The sequence below is a fragment of the Boleophthalmus pectinirostris genome, unplaced genomic scaffold (genome assembly GCF_026225935.1).
Source record: "Boleophthalmus pectinirostris isolate CB_2022bp ecotype Guang Dong unplaced genomic scaffold, ASM2622593v1 HiC_scaffold_10, whole genome shotgun sequence".
NCBI classification, from domain to species: Eukaryota; Metazoa; Chordata; class Actinopteri; order Gobiiformes; family Gobiidae; genus Boleophthalmus; species Boleophthalmus pectinirostris.
In genome coordinates this window covers 22112340-22132568 of record NW_026570971.1, presented here as the reverse complement: position 1 = coordinate 22132568, position 20229 = coordinate 22112340, and the positions used below count along the sequence as shown (strand labels likewise).

At 37.8% G+C, this 20229-nt stretch overlaps 1 protein-coding gene across 1 annotated transcript; it reads left to right on the top strand.

Moving 5' to 3' along the window:
- The first annotated feature begins 9613 nt into the window (after positions 1 to 9613).
- LOC110155599 (phospholipase A and acyltransferase 3-like) lies at positions 9614 to 11966 on the top strand. The gene is made up of 4 exons (XM_020919735.2): positions 9614 to 9769; positions 10040 to 10148; positions 10511 to 10788; positions 11554 to 11966. The coding sequence occupies exons 1-4, from the start codon at positions 9755 to 9757 to the stop codon at positions 11671 to 11673; spliced, it is 522 nt and encodes a 173-aa protein (XP_020775394.2). The 5' UTR covers positions 9614 to 9754; the 3' UTR covers positions 11674 to 11966.
- Positions 11967 to 20229: the final 8263 nt, after the last annotated feature.

Sequence of the window (20229 nt, the reverse complement as noted above, 5' to 3'; positions counted from 1 at the left end):
TCTGTCTGTTAGTGTGCCAGCTTTGACTAAACAGAAGAAGACCAAAGACAATAAGTGAACCTGAACAAAAGCCAGGTGAGGGAAAGGGGGACAGGTCTGTCGTCTACTGGTGGAAAACAATCAAATATACTTGCAAATGGGAGCTTTAAAGTCAAACAAAAGTGAAATTAGAGTAAACAAGATTTGCTTTAAAGGTGCATTGTGAAACTTTTTTGGTGGAGGTCCATCAGATGCTTTTCTCCATGAATTACAGGTCTGCTCTGTGGAGAGACAACCCCATTCGCAGCCAGAATGCCTGTTTTTCTAATTATGTTGAGCTACAAAATCACCTGCAGTTGAATAAATATAAAGTAGAGCAGTTTGTCTGTGGAACATTCCAGGCACATCAGTGACATATCCATAGAAACAAGCAGTTCAGAAACAAGCAGACCGTCAACAAAAAAATTACAAAATGCATCTTTAAAGAGAGTGGTCGTCCAATGGTGGAGTTAACAATTTTGGGGCCCTAGGCGAACTTGAGTTTGGGACCCACACTATAATGCACTGTTTTGTTGTTGTTGACATGCACATCTTTATTTGAATTATGGTGGATTGGAAACTTAACCAGAACTGAAAGTAGTTTTATTGTTTTGCAATTACATTTTTGTTTAGAGTCATTACATATGATTATGATTATGCTGTGATTCTGTTCAAATCAGGTCAAGCTGACTAGTCCATTCTAACATGAAAGGGGTGATGCTTTGACAGTTAAAATAAATTTGACAATTATATACTATTTTGATGGTGTTTTCTAAAAGAAAAAAATATTTTCACTTTATGTCATATTAAAAGAAAATGAAATTGCTCTGAGGCCTCAACCATTAGTGGCACTGAGGGCAATTGGCGCCTCCAGGTTCAGGGGTTGTCTTATAACCAGAATGCTTACAGTTCAATTCCAGTTCTGAGCAGTGTATATACAGTGTATATACTGTATATACTGTAAATGTCCCTTAAGAAACTACACATCTCGCCTATTTATGTGAGTGTTTTATCTTTGGAGATTAGGAGCAATGTGACTGTCACGCTATAGAAGTAGTTTACCAGCACTGAGTGTGGAGTGTATGAATAATGGAGTACTGTAATACACTTTGAGAAGCTGAGCACAGTTACACAACAGACAGGTCCAGCTCTAGAGTTTCTTTTCATTTTTAGAGCTTGCAGATTTCCAACCCCACACATTCGTATTGATTCTTCTGTGGCTGAAGTAGCTGATGCATGTGCTTCTTGCAGGTGCTCAGTCTCTCTCTCTCTTTCTCTCTCTCTTCCCTCTCTTCCTTCCCTCCCTGCAGCTGTTCAGACTATATGGCATTGCTCACAGCCCACTGGACCCTGGCAGCCTCCGAGCCCTGTCAGATCGTCTCGGTAACGATGTCCTGGATCCTGTTCAACAAACCCCAAGTCATCCGTCAGTGGGACAGAGAATCCCCCCCCCCTCTTCTCCTTCAGTGTAGGATCAGGCCTAGACACCTCCCATTCAGAGACAGAAGAGGGCGCCAAGCTTTTCATAGGCTCAGAAAGGCAGCCTGTAACCAAACCATGCTCTTCCACAGTAGGAGAAGATAAGGGGTGATCCATCATCTGAGTCTCAGGACCATTGTTAAAACAGTTGGGTAGTGACAGGACATCAGCTGACCAGTTGCAGACAGGAAAGACAGGAGAGGGGCAGGGCTGTGTTCTGCTAAAGTGTCCTTGAGGGTTGATAGAAAACTGACTTATTTTTCACTAGAGGTTATATCAAAATCAGGAAGGATGTGAAATTACTCTAGAAATTCAAATGTCTCTCATCATCAAAAACATGCTTTGGTCTGTCTGTGATAACATGTGGTTTGGAGAAGAGATGAGACTTTGGAGGAAGGTGTTAAATGGCAATAATTAAAAGTGTGTTTTGTTTAAGTTCAGAACATTAAGATTGGAAGCAATATTTACTTGTTTTTAATAAGACAAAATCGTCATATCTCCCAGCCCTACAGAATGATACACCACGTGAGAGTTGGTGGTCATTATAGTAAGAATCATTTATATCTTTTTTTGTCAGGTTTTCTTCAAAAAGAAGAAAATTAGTTGCACTTTCACAAAAGAAGAACACTCCTTTAATCACATAAAAGCTGGTTCAGTGGCTCTTCCTTACAGCCCTGTTCTAAAGCACTGATGTTTAATGGAAACATTCTCAGCAACTTCAAACTGTTTCTGACAAAGACAGATGCTTTATTTAACACTCTTCTTCACACTTCTGACTGAGACATCATGATGTAATCTGTTTGTTGAGACACATGACGTCTCTCTCGCTGAAGACATGAAGCATTCAGGGACAACACCAGTCTACCCTTATACTTTGTAGTGGTCTTAAAATTAAGTCTGTTTCAGTTTTGTTCACGTATGTGCTACATGGGACCCAACAACATGATAAATAAAGTACACATCTTAAAGAGTACACTTCTTAAAGAGATCTGCATTAAAGATTTGATGTTTTGTCCCTCTTGCTTAGCAGTACAAGTATGGGTCAAAAATGCCATCGGTCACCTCTATGAAAAGTACAGCACATTTTACCATCTTTAAAAACTTAAAAACTTTTGATTGTTGAACAGAGAATAAACCCTTTTGAACTTCTCATCTATTTCACTTCCAACAAAGAATATATGTACTTCCAATTCAGTGAAAAGGGTGGCTTGTTCTTACATTTATAGTGACATAAACTGTCTTAACATAACAGGATACATGTGAGCATTTTTCCGTATCAGTTTGGCATCCTTCCCATCGCAACAGAAAGTGGGCACAGTTTATTTAGAGTGAGTCAGTGACCGCTGGGCACCTTTCAAACTAGAATATAGGTGTCACTCGGAGGAGCTCTCTGAGGGGACCAGAGAAGGAGGAGGGTGAGGAGGAGGAGATCTCTGTGAATCATCTCCTGCCTTCTGCTGCAAAAAGTGACAAATTAATCTTGAAGTTTGATTAACTTTGTGGCTTCTGTTCCCATTCTGTCAGATACACACAGTTATACAGCCATAGGAGTGTCTATAGGAAATACAGAGGAGAGATTCACTGTAGCGAAGTGGCTTTAAATATAAACTTTAGCTACATTATGATCGGCCTGTTACGTATCGAGCACTTACGCCAGACCCCATGTGAAAAGTAAATTGCTCCATTCGCTGACACCTTGGGAAGTGCCTATCATCTTTTAATTACAGTATGATGTAAAGTTATGGTCCTTACTTCTCAGAGGCCCAGTGGTCTAATAAAAACCTTGCAGCCTCTGTCGTTTGAGGGTTCAGTTCCAACTTGGGCCTTGTAAATTACCCATATGTCTCTGTGGCGATGAGGACAATCATAAACGGACACTGCTGTTATCTTTCTGGTAATATGATTGACTTAGGGCTGCATATCTCAACAGCAAATAAGTTATATGTATTTTAAACCACCAGGAGAAAGCGTACATTGTTGACTTGTACACTGAATCACTGGTTGTGTCACTCTCACTGATGATTAATTGTTAGCCTGGATCAAAATAGCCGCCCAGTGTCTATTCTGACTGAATTTGTTTGATTGAACAGGAGCCGGAAATGTGTGTAGGAGACCACCGGCCTGTTTTAGATCTCCCATAATCCTCTGCTGCTACTACCATGACTCACTCTGGCATGTCTTCTGAGTTTTGGAGATGACAGCTCAACAGTGGCTGGCATCTCGTCAACAAGAGCCTGGCACGAAGGAGGTTCTCAGTAACAGGATAACATCTGGGGAAGAAGTCATTGTTTGTACAGTTGGTGGAGTCTAGAGTCTAGACAGTACAATGCACAGTGTTGTGAGATATACATTTACAATAGATTAGTGGTTGTCAAATGTTCCACAAAAAGCATGAAAATTATGTCTGCTTCAATGATGAACTACCTAGAATTACACTTGAAAAGGATGTAGCTACCACTTACGCACAAGCTCCTGGTTGGCTGTTGGTTTAAAGTTGGTTTCTCTGCTCAGTAGTTAAACATGTCATCTGTGAAGCATGATGAATAAGTTTAGTTTATTTTTTCTTCAGTCAGTTAACATAATCATAAATCATATTGCCATGACTGAACACAGAAATTATGCATGGTGTTAAAAATATATAAAGAAAAATGTGCGTTTAGTGAAAATGTAGTGATAAAAGGTGCAAAAAATTACAACAGTTACAAAGATTCAAGATGTTAAAAGTTTAAAAAGAGTAAATAGAAGTTAAGAAATGTTTAAATAGAAGTGTAAGTAAAAGGCATTTTGGCACCATCTCTTGTTTTTTTTTCTCTTTTTTCCAGATATTTTTAACCATAAAAACACACAATTCAAATTTTGTTCCAATGTGTTTCCAATTTCCTTGCATAATAAGAAATCCAATACAGTGAGCTCTTTCCATTAAAGTCAATGGTAAAATTGTCAGTTTTTAGTTTTACATTAATAACAAAGCATAATAGCACCCAAGAAGTAAATTTTCAGTCAAAAGGTTATAAAGGTGATAAAACTGCGGAGTCACTTAATTAGTCCCGTTATGACATAACAAGTTAAGACATAACTAAATAAAAGTGTAAATAAAAGACTCTTTGGCACCATCTGTTTTTTTTCTCTTTTTTCTAGCTATTTTTAACCATAAACACACACACAATATTAGTATTACATAAATAGTCAAAAACAGAAGAGTTATACAAAATGTAACAGCACTCAAGGAGTAAATTTTCAGTCTAAATGTTATGATAAAACTGCGGAGTCACTTAATTAGTCCCTTTAAAAAGATTAAATACAAGTTAAGACATAATTAAATAAAAGTGTAACTAAAAGGCACTTTGGCATCGTCTGTTTTTTTTTTGTTTGTTTGTTTTTTTCTAGATATTTTTAAGAACACACACACAATTCAGATTTTTTTCCAGTGTTGTTCTGATTTCCTTGCATAATAAGACATCCAATAGAGTGAGCTCTTTCCATTAAAATCAATGGTAAAATTCTAAATTTTTAGTATTACATTAATAGTCAAAAACAGAAGAGTTATACAAGTACAAGTACAAGTAATAGCACCCAAGGAGTTCATTTTCAGTCTAAAGATTGTGATAAAACTGCAGAGTCACTTACTTAATCCTATAATAAAATGTTTATTCACACACATTTACATGTTGTTGTTTTTTTCACCCACATCGTCCAATATCCCGCAATGTTATGTCATGGCACCCAAATGGAAACTATATCAGAGTAAACAACCTTTCCCCTCCTCTCTCCTCTGATCAATCACCATGACAACTGGCATCTCATTTTTCTCAAATTTGGCCAGTTGCATTTGGAGAAGAGCAGAGGATTGTGGGTAAAAAAGCTTGTCTATTTGCTGTAAAAACGTCTTTCATTTGGTGCCAGAGAGACCAGAGTGGCTTTGTGTCTCTGTGCAAATATGAGCAGTAGCTTTAGCAAACATACCAAAGTGCGTCAAAGTTTTTCCCACCTTCTTGAACGCACCGTGGGAGCGTCCCGAGCGGGGCCGGGGCAGAGGTGGCACTTTTGGATTGATCTGACTTTAATGACACTATTGTAGGATGATCCATGACTTCTGCCACCCGGACACTGGAGTGATTTATGGTTCAGGGCGCTGTGTTGTTTGGGATGGGTACAGCTCAGGCCAATTCCAGTGCAAGAAATGTTTTGCAATATGGGCAGTAGGATTTCTTTTGATGAAATTTGAATGAAAATTAAAGGTGCATTGTGTAACTTTTCTGGTGGAGGGTTCTTCAAATGCTTTTCTCCACAGAGTTGTTGTTGCTTTGTCTGGAATGTTTCACAGTGTGGTATTAAGCCTTTCTATCTTCATGGAGACCAAATCAGAGTTACAGGTCAGATCTGTGGAGAGGCAACCCCACTCACAGTCAGAATGTCTGTAATGTACAAAAAATGTAAGTAATCTAAGATAGAGCGACCAAGAGTTTGTTTTCATACCTGACAGTTTTGACTGCTCACTAGTGGTCTTCCTCAGAGTGGTCACGTGATGTTGCTGTGACGTGTCTGGTCAGCTGACACAGGTCACAGGCAGGAAGACTGTGCCATCTACAGAAATATGGAAACGTGCCCACGGGAATAGAAACTGGGACGAGGTTTTTTTTTTACTCTCACACACTTGAGATACTGTCCTGAGGAAGTCGGACTGCAGGTGGCGCTGTCGTCCTGCCTCCACCGGTAGGAAGATGATGCCAAAACCTGTTTAAATCAGCTGAGCGGACACAGCAACATCATGTGACCACTCTGAGGAAGAGCACTAGTGAGCAGTCAAAACTGTCAGGTATGAAAACAACTCTTGGTCTGAAAAAAGAACCTAATAACATAAAATATCAGAAGATCAAATGAACCTCATTGGACTAGTAAGGTAGAGCGATTTAATGTCGTAGTGTGGAACTTTCAAGGCCTAGCAATGACATATCCATAGAAACAACCCCCAATCAAAAAGTTCCATAGTGCTCATTTAAGATTAATATCTCAGTCTCAGATGTGTGGAGAAACAACCTCATTTACTGTAAGAATACTTTTTATTTCTAGATATATTTAGCTATAAAAACACTCACACAATTCAGATTTTGTTTCAATGTTGTTCCAGTTTCCTTGTAGAAAAAAATGGCCAAATCACAATAGAAACAAAAAGTGTTATCAATCAACCTGGAAATGGGCTTGGGGTTTGTCCAGTGACCCATTTCCATCACTTCAGTTGCTGCCAAGGAACTGCAGAAGTCACTTAGGGTCACACAATCTCAAAAGTACACAAAGGTAGATTATTATTATTATCAGAAATGTAAATATTAGATATTGGCTGTGTGCTGCATTGTACTAAATATCCATTATCACATGGTATAACTGGTTCCACTCTATACCATTTGATTGTTAAAAATTCTGTCAATGTCCGTCTGACCTTTGACCTTTTGCACTTCAATCTATACTTTTCGTATTTGATTTGGGCTTTATTCTGGTTGTCTCTAATCCTTCTCCATTGACTGCATAAGTTAGATCTCACAGCGGCCTCACAGACAGACAGATGCTGCGTTCGATGTGTGTCTTTGAAATGCTAATGCAACTCTCCTTTTCCAAGCTTTTTAATGTCGTATTGAGCACAGCCGAAATAGCAGGAGCTCTACAGTAAAAGAGAAGGGTAACGGTGCTTACTCAGTGATTCTGTGCCCTAAAAGAAGAGCTACTTTAATCAAGGAAGAACAATGCAGTCTCAAGTGAAGTCGGGATCTGCTGACAAGAGGGACAAACTTATACTAGATCATATAAAAACGCTGGCATGCATGATACTAAACATTTGCATGTTATTATGACAAATATTTGACTATTTTTGATTGTTCATTAAAAGTGCACTGTGCAACTTTTCTGGTGGAGAGTTTCTCACCTGCTTGTCTTCAGGGAGATGTTATTGCTTTGTCTGGAATGTTCCACAGTAGAGATTAAACCTATCTATCTCAAAGGCAACCACTATGGGCTACATTACAGGTCAGATCTGCAGAGAGGCAACCCTACTCAAAGAGATAATTATTGCATTTTTGAGCCATAGAAACACCTGTAATGAATAAATGCAAGATGGATTTGTTTAATGTCATACCATGGAACATTCCAAGTAAAGCAATAACATCTCCATGTAGACAAGCAGATGACAGACCCTTCATCAGAAAAGCAATGCAGAATATGTGTGAAAAATCCCTCAGTCGTCCAGGTAGAATCCATGGCAAAGGAGAAATTCATAAATTCAAATTTATTTGTTTGAATATGTTTCTCAGCTCATCCCAGGTGCTTCTTCAGTTCTGGTCAAAATACTGGTGACCACTTCCTTCTATCTGCAAGGAGGAGCTAACTACACTGAAATTACTCTGAAACTAACACATCTACTTGTTTACAGTTTATGTTAGTTGTTAGTAGGCCTGTTGAACTTGCACTGAGTGTGGGGTCATATTAGCACAACCATTCAGGCCCATAATGGGGCTTTCACACCTTTGGATCTGACCTTGCTACACCTATTGTTCTCTCTTTGTTTTTATTTAGGTTTGAGGATGGAGTTGGGGATGGTGTCAGAGTCCTCCATTTCTGTTTAAAAAAGGATTCTCTTTCTTAACAAAAATAACTTCTTTAACTTCCCACTCAAACCAATTCTTTTCTTTGGCTCGTATCTGTACCTCACTGTCCTCAAAGAAGTGACCCGTGGCTTTTAGGTGGAGATGTACAGCAGACTGAGGTCCTGTGTTGCTCTCTCATCTGTGTTGGTACATCCTCTTGTGAAGTGGCTGTTTTGTTTTTCCAATGTAGCGTTCACTGCAGTCTTCATTACACTGAATGGAGTATATTGCTTTGGTTGTAGCTCAGTGTTTTGTCCTTTGGGTGGAGCAGTTTCTGTCTTACAGTGTCTGTAGGCTTGAAATAGACTGGCATGAGCTGCAAAACATATTCAACCAAATAAACTTTTGTCCAGCTGACAAACTGAATTTCTTCTTTGTAATGCAGAATATTGCAATACAATAAGGAATAGGCTAATTATTGAAATAGCAGTTCTGCAACTAGAAAGAGGTCAAGTGCCTTTTCCAATGGCACAAAGGCAGTAAGAGCTGAGAGGAACCACAAACCTTTCAGACAAGAGGTAAACAACTCAACTGCCACTGTTGAAATAACTTTACATGTATGAGATACTGATTTTGGGATAAAATCTGTGACTTAAACAAATGTGTAAACCATGCAAGCTGAAAATGTACTTGTTTTATTTCTGGATATGTCTCTGCACTTAGTAATTTTCCAATACAGAAATAGCCTCAACCAAAAACCTGTCAACTCTCAACTGTCCCTTGAGTGATCAGTTTGCATTTTAACATTACATAAGCCATATGAAAGTGCATCTAGTTAGTGAAACAGGTGCTCTTATTGTGAAGCACAGAGCTGATGGATCAGAGCAGAGATGGATGGGGGTGTCAGATATCTCTGGCTTGTGTCTGCTGTCAGTGAAGTGAGGAACACCAGAGCATATGAAACAGAGGGGACTGTGTAAAAGGAGGCTCTTGGCAGGGAGCATAGTGTATTCCAGATGTATTTCATAATAAAAGTGAATAGATCCGAGTGAGGGATTCTCTAAACATCCTGCGCTGGATTAGGACTTGTGGTCTAAGTGAGGACTTCCTCTTATGATTAATGAGACAGTTGGCTTGTTCCTGTACAACAGTGGATTCTATAGTCACTCTTGCGAAGTATATGCAATGGTTTAAATCTCATATACCACACAACACATTTCTGGTGTTAAAGTTCAAACAACACTGTAACACTTTCATACTTTTAATCTGTTATCCTCATCAAAACCTCACTTTATGTAGGGTGATAGTGATGATAACAGAAATGTTGATATTAGGAAGCATTATAATTCTTAGATGTTACCAGATGTTTTTAGAGCCAAACCGTTAACATACATTTACTTCTACTACTTGATTTTTTATTTTTTCCTACACCATAAGTAGAGTGACTATGCATTTCACAGAAACAGAAACTTAGCCTTCTCCCTCTGATAGTGACCTGCTATCGGCTTGCAAGTTAATGATTCATGGATGCAGCGTCAGTTATTTGTTTCCACATGTCCTATCACATGCTTGTTTTTATAGTTTTTTATAGCAGTTATTACACTTCTGCTGAAACATAACCCTTAAGTTTCATTTGCACTGATAGAGAGTGGAGGCTGCTCGAGGAACTGTCAGGAAAAGACATGGCCCCGACACTGGTGAGTCTGCAACACATTTGTTAACTGTTTGTTAATGATTTATGTAGTATTTATTTTGTGTTCAATTCAATTCAATTATCCCATGAGATAATATCAGTGAATTGTAAATGTTGTTTTACAAATAATTTCCCTTATTCTATAGACTATAATTTACTGATATGAAATGGCTTTAAAGTATTAATTATTGACTCAAACTCTGAACCGTATACCGATCAGAATGTAATAATTATTGCACTGATTCTGTTACTGTAATGCATATTTCTTTTATAGTTTGACAACCCTCCAAAGCCTGGAGACTTGATTGAGATTCACAGAGGGGTTTATGAACACTGGGCCATCTACGTTGGACAAAATGAAGTGGTCCATTTGATCCCACCAAGTAAGTGATCATTTTAAAAATAACATTTGATCTCTGATAGGGAAGTAGTGGGGTAGTGCATGTTAGATCAGCTACTTAGATCACATACATTAAGATTAAAAGTTGTAATCATTGTTTATACTGATAACTTTGGTAATAAAGTTTCTCTACTAATACTTTATGTGGTCCCCCTTAGTTAACCAGACTCCTGCTTTCGTGGCATTATATGTATTTTGATATGGCATAGGATATGACTTTTTACATTTCTAAACTAGGTACAGTCAGAGTAGTTAAATACAGAGCTGTAAGGAGAAACTTTATTTTTCAAAAGTATAATAAAATAATAATTATTATATAACATCATATGCTCATTTTGTCCTCAGCCAACATGGATGGTGATGTGTCGGGGCTGGTTAGTCTTGCACAGTACTTTGACAGCAGCAGTGCAGTGGTGAAGTGTGAGAAGATCTGGGACGTAGTGGGTTCAGACCGTTTCTATGTCAACAACCTGCTGGACCACAAATATGAACGCCGGAACCCAAACAACATCGTGAGGGACGCCCTGAAACTAGTTGGACGGGTGCTGCCCTATAATGTGGCCACATACAACTGTGAACACTTTGTCACCAACCTGCGCTATGGCAAACCAGAGTCCAGACAGGTGAGGCTGTCGTTCAGCAACAAACTACAAAACAAGTGCGCCCACAATCATGATCAATAGACAAAAACTACAAGTAGAACGCTAGAAGCATGTATTTTAATTGCACACACTGAAAATAAAAAAATATATATACTTTTGAAGAAAATCTATTTGCAAATTTTCTGATTGAGATTTTAGTTTCAAAAACAAGACTCAGTTTGAAAAGGAGAAGACTGAAATATGAACTGATAAATACAAGAATATAAGAATCCCATGCATTTCAGAAAATTTGGAAGTGGAAGTTGTTTAATGTTATTTTTTGGTGTTATTTATTTTTGTATTTTTGTTGTTAGCGTTTTGGAAAAGCTCTATATAAAACGTGACCATAGAAAGACTATTTGAATATAAAGTGAAAGAGTTGGTTGTATTTGACCACCTATGCTCACGTGAATGATAAGTTTAGTTTACTTGTGTTGATGAAACTCCCAGTGCCCTGTCTCCTCTCTGCACTGATGAGTTGATCACATGTTAACAGAGCAGAAACAATGGGCCAGTTTCACATAATCCAGTCCAGAGGAGAAGCAGATGTCTTTCTGAATAAAACCTGATTAGACAAAATCTCAAGACAAAAATTAGCTGATTAGAAACGTGATGAAAGATCCTGATTTGTTAGCTAATTTTACATCCAGTCCTTGACACTAGATGATAGTTTATATTGACATATTTATCAGATGATTTTGTTACACCTCCAAGTTAAAGTAAAGTGTATATTTTTGTATCTTCTAGGTAAAAAATGCCGTTGTGGCCGGAGGGGTGGCAGTAGCAGGAGTAGCAGCAGTCGCACTGGGAGCAGCTCTGTTTGCTTCTTTACTCAGTCACAGCAGCCGTGACGACGACGATGATTAAAGTCTCCACCAAATATCACCTCTGGACTGGTTACAAGTTTAAATACATAAGAATTTCAAGATTATTTGGTTCATCATTAGAGTGATTATTGAGGTCATATAGATCGTAAAAAAATATAATTAAATAAGAGTGCTTTTATCTGACTTTATGTCCAACTTACTTTTTCATTCAGAAAGTTTGATTTCATAAAGTTTGTCTGACACTGTAGAAATGGTCATTTATTTTACAGTGTGAATGAAAATGAAAGAGGGATTGAACTATTGTTTGATAAATATGTGTAAATAATCATAAAAGTGTGAAGTTTCTTCTTGCTTTTTGACAGTTGTTTTGTAACATGATAATGGCTTGGAAATGTTGTGATTTTGTTTTTAAAGATTCACTATAGGGATATAACAATATCCAAATCTCTAGGTACGATATTATCACGACATGCATCTCACTGTACGATATTTATTGTGATATTTTGAAGAGCCTTTTTGAAGAATTTTGAAGACACCTTTTTGCTTTTAAAATACCTTGACAAGATTTTGGTGTGAATTATTTCCATCATAATCCCAAGAATTCAAGTCAAAAACATATTTCTTCATGTTGTCTACACTGACATGAATCATGGGATATGTAGTTCCCGATGTTTATAAGCTGTTGCTACTATAAAATCATGTATTTAAGCAAAGAAACTGGTGATTCAGTATATTGTGACAGATATTATTGTGACTTTTGATGATACGATATCACGATATTTTTCACTGCCAATTTTACAATCGGAATTTTGACTGTTGAATTCGAGGTCTTGACGATATTTGTGCTGAATATTTAAAAGGCGATTTTTTATTTTGAATTTGAAACATCTTGGAAAATGTACACTTAAAATTCCAGCAATTAAAATTCAGAATAGAAACAATTCAAACATTTTTTTTCAGAGGTAAAAATTTCAAAGTGAGAAAATGAGCTGTATTTAATATTTAAAATCTAATGGAACAAATTATCTGTCATATAGTTGCACAATTCCAACTCCAAAAACACAAAACTGCTAAGAATGGCAGTTACATGTATAGAAGTGTATGCTGAGTGATTACTGTATGTGAACATTTATTACATAAGTTCAGTGTTGGCACAGGACAGTGGAACAGGTGGATGCAGCTGGGACCATCTCAGGCAAACACAGCGCCCCCTTTGTTCCAGAGGTCACCCCCAGAGCCCCATGAAATCACTGAGGGCCCAAGGGAGACCTGCTCCTCACACAGCGTATATCACACATATTACACAGGATCAAATGTGGAGCCATTCCAGCTACAGCCATAAAACATCATGACACACACTGGACTTCCCATTGGAGAAGATCTAGAGCTATGGAGACTGGCATGCGGAGCTCAGTGAAACAAATTACAATATGATCCCTGATGAGCTGATTAGAAAGACAAATATTTTCAAATTAAACTGTCCTTGTTTTAGATGAGAATTCTTCAAGGTGCAGTGTGCAACTTTTTGGAGGGAGTGTCTGTCATCTGCTTGTATCCGTGGGAAGTTATTGTTTTGCCTAAAATGTTGTACAGTATTACGTTAAACGTATATTACTTGTATTTACTGAATTACAGGGGCTTTTAAGTCTTGAAAAACATGCCTTCTTAATGACAGCAGTGTTATGACCCAGCTCTGCTAGGGACAGGGGAAGTAACAAAGAACCAAGAATGGTAATGGACTAAATTAAATAATGTTTAATTAACAGGAATGTAAAATGTAAATTAACGAACTGACTAAAATATATACAGAAAATAACCTAAGCTAAGAAACAAAAAAACAGAAGTAACAAACAAGTTTTGTGCCAAAAAACAGGTCACGTAGGTTTACACAAAAATTAGATGATTAAACTAAGGGACACACAAAAGTGCCCCAAAGTAAAACCACATAAACCCACAAATAGAATCGAGTGACAAATTTAAAAAGGCACAAAACAAAACAAGTGTATCAACACAACAAACAACATCAGACACGTACTAGTACAAACAAGTGACTGACACGAAAGAGACACACACTAACACAAAATGGCAGACTGGTCACAAAGGCCAGCAGCCCCAAACAGGTGCTGGCAGTCTCCTTAAATAGGGGGAGGTGGTCGCAGGTGAGGTGGGCATAGACAAACCCCACCAATCACAGACCAGGGCTCCCACAGCAGGAATCAGGACAGCCAGCAAAAGAAATTAAGGCACACAAAACAAACTTAGAAATGAAGGCCTGGGCCTGTAACAAGCAGGGTCACTTATCTGCAGATCTGACATGTAACTTGAGTAACTTGACTCTGGGACATTTCAGCAATAGCAATATCATGGAGACAAGCAGATGTCCTTCCACCAGAAAAGTTATGCACCTAGAAGATATGCAAAGAATATATTTGCTCAGTCGTGAATTTCCCGACTGATCACTTGACTTCTGCTCCATGTTCCCAAACGGTAGAAGGGCACACGCTGGACTATAATACATCTTCAATCTGGACAAAGCTGTCATTGACTCTTGTCTTTGCACCTGCTACAGTTGCACAGACCCTCTTCCTGTGAGTCTCAAATAGGCTACAACCTCTTACAAGCTCCTCAGACGCCAGAAAAGTCAACAAAAAGCAGCTAGTTTAACTTAGGAGGGTTTTGTGAAAGGAGAGAAGGGAACAGAGCTGGCATCAGGACTGTAGCTGGACCACATAAAGAGCAGAGACGTGGTTTTGGAGATGCTGTGCTACAGGACCACCCCAAACGAGAGGTTTTGGACGGGGCAGAGCGGTCAGGTGGCTCCCCCTCCACTGAGCATACAAAGAGGAAAGTGTTTCGGAAAGCTTAGGGGGAGATTAGAATAAGAATGCCCCAGTTAATGATGTTGTGTGCCTTTTTAAAAGCAAAACCATTAGTAAAAAAGTCATTACAATACAAAGCCTGTTTTTTTATTGAAAGACTCTCAGTGAATTTAAACACAGAATGCCTATTGATCACCAGGGCCCATGTTCCACAGACTGTTTTAGCATCAAAACTTTAACAATACACATAACTGACGTGATCACCGCAGTCACATTTTGGCAGCCACTTTTCCCCCAGTTTGCTCCACCTGTGACAATACATTTGGATTGTCACAGTTTAGTTATTTATCTGTTGAACTGTGCTAAAATAAAACTGGTTGCATAGATACATGCTCTACTTAAGCCAGGTATCTCTAATCAGCCAATCAAACCATGGCACTGACCACATGTTGTCTTTTTGACTGCTTTTTGCATTTGGAGTTTTCAGAGCTGAGCAGAGCAGCCTGGCACAGAAGGGAAAAAGGAAAGAATGAAAGAGAGAAGAGTCTTTGAAGAAGCAGTGCTCAGAAAAAGCACTATTTTAAAGTTGGATGGCACATCACAGACTCCACTGCTCCAGTCCTGCCTGTTTAAGGAATAAGACCTACTGCAGTGGCATCCAAACCAGCGCTCCGCTCCTGGGCCTAATTACCCTCCACACAGTTTAGACTGGCACAAAGGAGCAGGGAAAGAGAAATATGAATCAAACTGACTCATATTAACATGTACATGATTCAGTAAATGAGCAACAACTTTAGGTGATCATCTCTTGGCTAGTTCACATCCGTAACAACATGGAACTTTTACGTGCACAGCCAAAATGTTTTGTCTTAACATTTTCCTCCTTAATCCAACAAACTGAATTGTGTTAATCTGAGTGGAACATAAACACATTTGGAACATTTTCATCAACAATAGACAGCAGTAAACATGTATCCTACCCTCAATGATTTGTTGAACTCCCATATTCATTAAGCGGCTGCTGTGGCAAACACTCAGACCTCACAGCAAGAAGGTTCAGGGTTTGATTCCCAGGAGAAGTTTGAATGTTGTGTCTTGGGGGGTTTCCTCCACACAATCTGGTTTAACCCATCAAACCAAAATGGTCACATTTTTTATATAGCGCTCTTCAAGGCACTCACGGCGTAAAATCCCCTGGTGAAGTTAGTCCTGACCAAACCTACAGCTCAAGATCTGGAGGTGGGTTGTCAGGTATCCACTGCTCCTGAGAGGAAGCATCAACAGCAATGAAGGATGGGTCAAATGCAGGCAAGACAAATTTGCAGACAGGCACAATAATAGTGCACCTTAATACAGTGTTTCCCAAACTTTTTTTCTGGGGACCCATATTTTAAAAATCTAAAATCTTCACAACACAAGTCAATCGACATTATTCGTAAATCACAAAATAAATTTGTGACATTATTGAACTTCGTGTTTCTCTGAACAATTAGTATTTCTCAAGTTTGAAACAATGAATGAAGAGGAGGAGGAGGGTGCATGGAGAAGAAGTGAGGAGCGGGAGGAGAAAAAGTCAGGATCAAGAGGCTGCACGGAGATGTATGTATATGTATATTGCAGACCTACATGCAGATTGTGACAAGGCAACCCAAAAGAGTCTCTTGAGACCCAGTCTTTGGGAACCAATGCCTAAATGTTTTAAGAAATCTGTGTGTTTTTAAAAAATCATAAATGATAACTGTCAGCATCAACACATCCACATTTAGAGACCTCTACATAACCAAAGAAAGAATATTAATATGAACAATGTGTTTAATTTGAGAATAGGAACCTAATGTGTGATTTTCAAGTGATGTGTTTGTATCTGCGTACTTTAGTCATCCATCATCTGTTTATACATGATTGTAGTTATTGATGCACCACAACAATCAGCCAATCACAGAGCTGACACTTAGAAACACAGACAAGTATTCACTCAAACGTCATGAATCAGCCAACATGTTTCCCACAACTTTCAGATTGTTTATACAATTTGCGTTACATTGTAGTGACTCTCTTTTCCCATTTTAGCAGTTTGTTTTCCTTTGTGCAAAAAGCCTTCCTCCCAAACATGGTGAAACCCACTGTCTCCTTGAACTCTGCTGACTTTACATTGTTGCATGTTCTGTCTGGTTTCTGTGGCTGAACCCTCGCCTTGCTCTATTGTTTCATTTCATAAACAGAAAAGTATGAAGCCAGATATACTTGTGCGGGGATAATAGCAGCATATACCAGCCTGTATATAGGACTGACTTCCATAGCACAGTAGTGACACAGAGCAGCTCGTTTCTGTGGCTACTTGACATGTTAGCGCTCCATATGTTTATAAAGCCACTATGGAGTATACAGTAGACCGTGACCACAGGCATTTCCTTAGTCTTTCTCTACAAACCAAACCATGAGCCCTATATTGTGTTTTGAAGTTAAATTAGAAAGAAATAATCAAGATGAAGAGCTGAAAAAGAAATAAGTTCTTGCTCTGTGATTGGTGGGTTTGTATAAGATCACTTCTTGGGGTAGTAAAATATATTGAATCATTTGTTGTAATTTTTTCACTGAAATAACATAATTATGTGAGAACTACAACTTATTTAATAGTAATGGACAAAATGTACTTATTTTACTCATGTAGTCGAAGTGTTGTGTTTAAGGAGTAAGTTCTACTATAGAATCACCAATACGTTTTAAAGGTTTTACAGTTGCTACTCACAAACCCAGAAATACTAAGTGACACCAAAGTTCTTCTAGATAAGTCCCTGCACTCGGCAGCAAAGTATTTGAGCTGGGGCTCATTTGGTAAGAGCGTTTGTCCACTGATCTCAACATAAAACAAACAAACAAACAAAATCATTAGGAATCATTGTGATTTGAACAATGAATGCTGTCATTGTGTCCTTGGTCAAGACACTTAATCCACCTCGCCCCTAGTGGTTCCTTGAAGGTGGAAAAGTGCTGTATAAAAAATTTACAAGTGATTATACATCAATAAATACTAGACATAGAATATTTACTTAATTATTTCATCACAGCAATGCAATTAATTATGACAATATTTTATATATTTTACTCAATTTATTTACATAAATATAACTATAACTAAAAACTGAGTAACAATTAAACAATAAATTCATGAAATACTGACATTCAAAAATTCAGTTAATACTGACAAATAAATTGTACCTGATATTACAGCAGTAACATTTATTCAAAAGGTGCGAGTACAAGTTATTTTTGTTCAGTGTATTCTGCCCCTCCACCGCTGTGGTTATGATGATATATTTTTTTTACTTCATGAATCTACACTTTTCACTTTTGTGTCTATCTCAGCCAATATTTGAATTGTGTTTTTAGACAATCTTAAATAAATTCATGAAGTGATAATATGTAAAAAGGATCATTTTATGCTATTTTCAGGTAATAATATAATTTCGTCATCAGAAAGGAGTTGTGTTTTGTTTCATTCACACATGTTTAACTTACAAACCCCACATTACCTATGCTGAGTTCTTCTCTCAAACAGAAAACCCTGTTCCAACTTGTGAGGGTAAAAAAAAATGTGGTAAAACAGGATTTAAAGTAGCCATGATTATATTGTAGTAACTGAATGACACCTTCCGGATCAACTCCAAAACATTAAGTCCAAATCCTTAATAGACAGACTAATAATAAATCATTACTCCAAGATATGTGAATGAAACAAAACACAACTTCAGGTTTTTGAGGAGGTAACAACATTATAATATGGCTTAAAGCTCACAAGAACACATTTTGTGTAATATACGGCCGTTTATTTTCATTATAAACCAAAAACTCCTGACATAAACTGCGCTGAAATGTTGAAAATTAATTACTAAATTGATTCATATGAAGTTGCCTCCACATTCCTAAGTACAAGTAAATGGGACTCTTTCTGCCTCTCATCACTGGCCCCATTTTCCTATACAGTCTCTGGTCTGTGTGTTTGCTTGAGTGAGGCTACAGAGATATAACTGCACATGTTTATTTCCTATGGCTTCCTGAGTAAACCCTCTCCATCAGTTTAACAGTGCTGGATTCACATAGGGCAGAAATATCAGACTGAAATAGACCAGGAGCAACAGCAGCAGCCTGTGTCTCTCCTCAATAAACTAAATGTTTCGGAAATACAAATAAAAAGCTCTTTGCATTGACAAATTTGCTTCTCTGCCCCCCACTGATCCATTACAGGGCTGCGTGCTAACCTGAGCATGAGCGCTATTGATAACACACAACACGGCCATTGAGGGAGAGATGAACTTCAAAACATGTTTCTCTCAATGTTTGTGAAATATAGAAACCAGGCGTGTTATATATCCATGAAAAGTTCTTAGATGTCTTTTTCATTTTACGTCTGCGATATTTTTATACTTCTCTTGGCTTCAGTTTAATCAGATTTTTGCACACATACGGGAAAACGCTGTCAGATATTAATAATAATAAATAAATAAATTCATTATAATAAATTATATTAAAAACACCCCAACACTCATTAAGGTGTTTGATTTTCAACTGAAATGGAGAATGAGACAGGGCAGTGCTTCTAGTTAGCTTTATCTTAAGGAATGTTAATGACATTCTGAAAAGTATCATTTTACAAAACTGCTGTCTATTAGTCAGACTGGCGCCACATAGTGCCTCCGCTCAATTTCATTTCACTCCAGCGACTAGGTCAGGAATCTGAATACACTAGATGATTCACAAAAACCCTGGAAGTGTGAATTCGGCCACCAGCCCATCAGCCAACAGCCAGACATTCTGTGTTGGCAACGAAATCCTGAGATCGAGGATTTTGAGAAAATTTAGGGAATTTTATCAAGGGGAAAGACGTTATTGTCCTTCTTTGGAAAAAGCTTAATATACCAGTTACCCCCGTTAGCGGTGCATTACATATGTCACGACCAAATAGCAGCGATTGGTTAAATTTTAAAAAGTACCCATCTACCGTAGAGCGAACGAATCCTAATGCTGCGAGGTCAGATGGTTTCTACGACATGAAAGCTGCTGATGAATCAGGCTAACTGTATATACCCACACAGCACAATTAGACAGTTGTAATTAGAGGTTTTGCCACCAGATGCCACCAAAACATTGGACACAACATCTTAACTGTATTCCATTCAGTTCCAAATATGTGACTTTTTCAAACTGCTGAAGAACTGGTCAGATATTACAAATCAAATCACTATTATAATTTTTTGTGATGGGGCTTTTGGCTCATTTGAAGGATCTGCATCTTTTAGATCCATTCATGTTCATGTTCATATGACAGAAGCAAACACAAGAGCTTATATTATATTTTATCTACAAAATTTCCTTGGGCAAGATTTGTTTAAAATGAACTGACAGTGGAATTGAGTTTACCTTTATGAAAATCTATATAAAATGTAGCACTATACCTAATATTTTTATAGCTATTATTATTATTATTATTATTATTATTATTATTATTATATTATTATTATTATTATTAATTTATTTGTTTGTTTATTTATTTATTTATTTATTTATATTTTTTGTGCACAAAGCTGTCAGTTGTGCTGTCTGTTCTGCTTCTGTACAAAAAATGCATACTAATTGGAAGGAAAATTATTTGGTTCGGTTAAAGTTCGGTTAAAAAATGGCATCCGGATCCATCCGTTCATAGTAAGGAATCGTTCAAAAGAGCTGAATCATTCACAAATGTCACATCACCAATCATGTTATAACCAGCAGGCCTACGT

What these genes read in the sequence shown, in the direction of transcription:
- LOC110155599 (XM_020919735.2), top strand. An exon ending in GGTCCATTTGATCCCACCAA is followed by an intron (nt 10,149 to 10,510) that starts GTAAGTGATCAT and finishes TTTTGTCCTCAG; the next exon opens with CCAACATGGATGGTGATGTG. An exon ending in GCAAACCAGAGTCCAGACAG is followed by an intron (nt 10,789 to 11,553) that starts GTGAGGCTGTCG and finishes TGTATCTTCTAG; the next exon opens with GTAAAAAATGCCGTTGTGGC.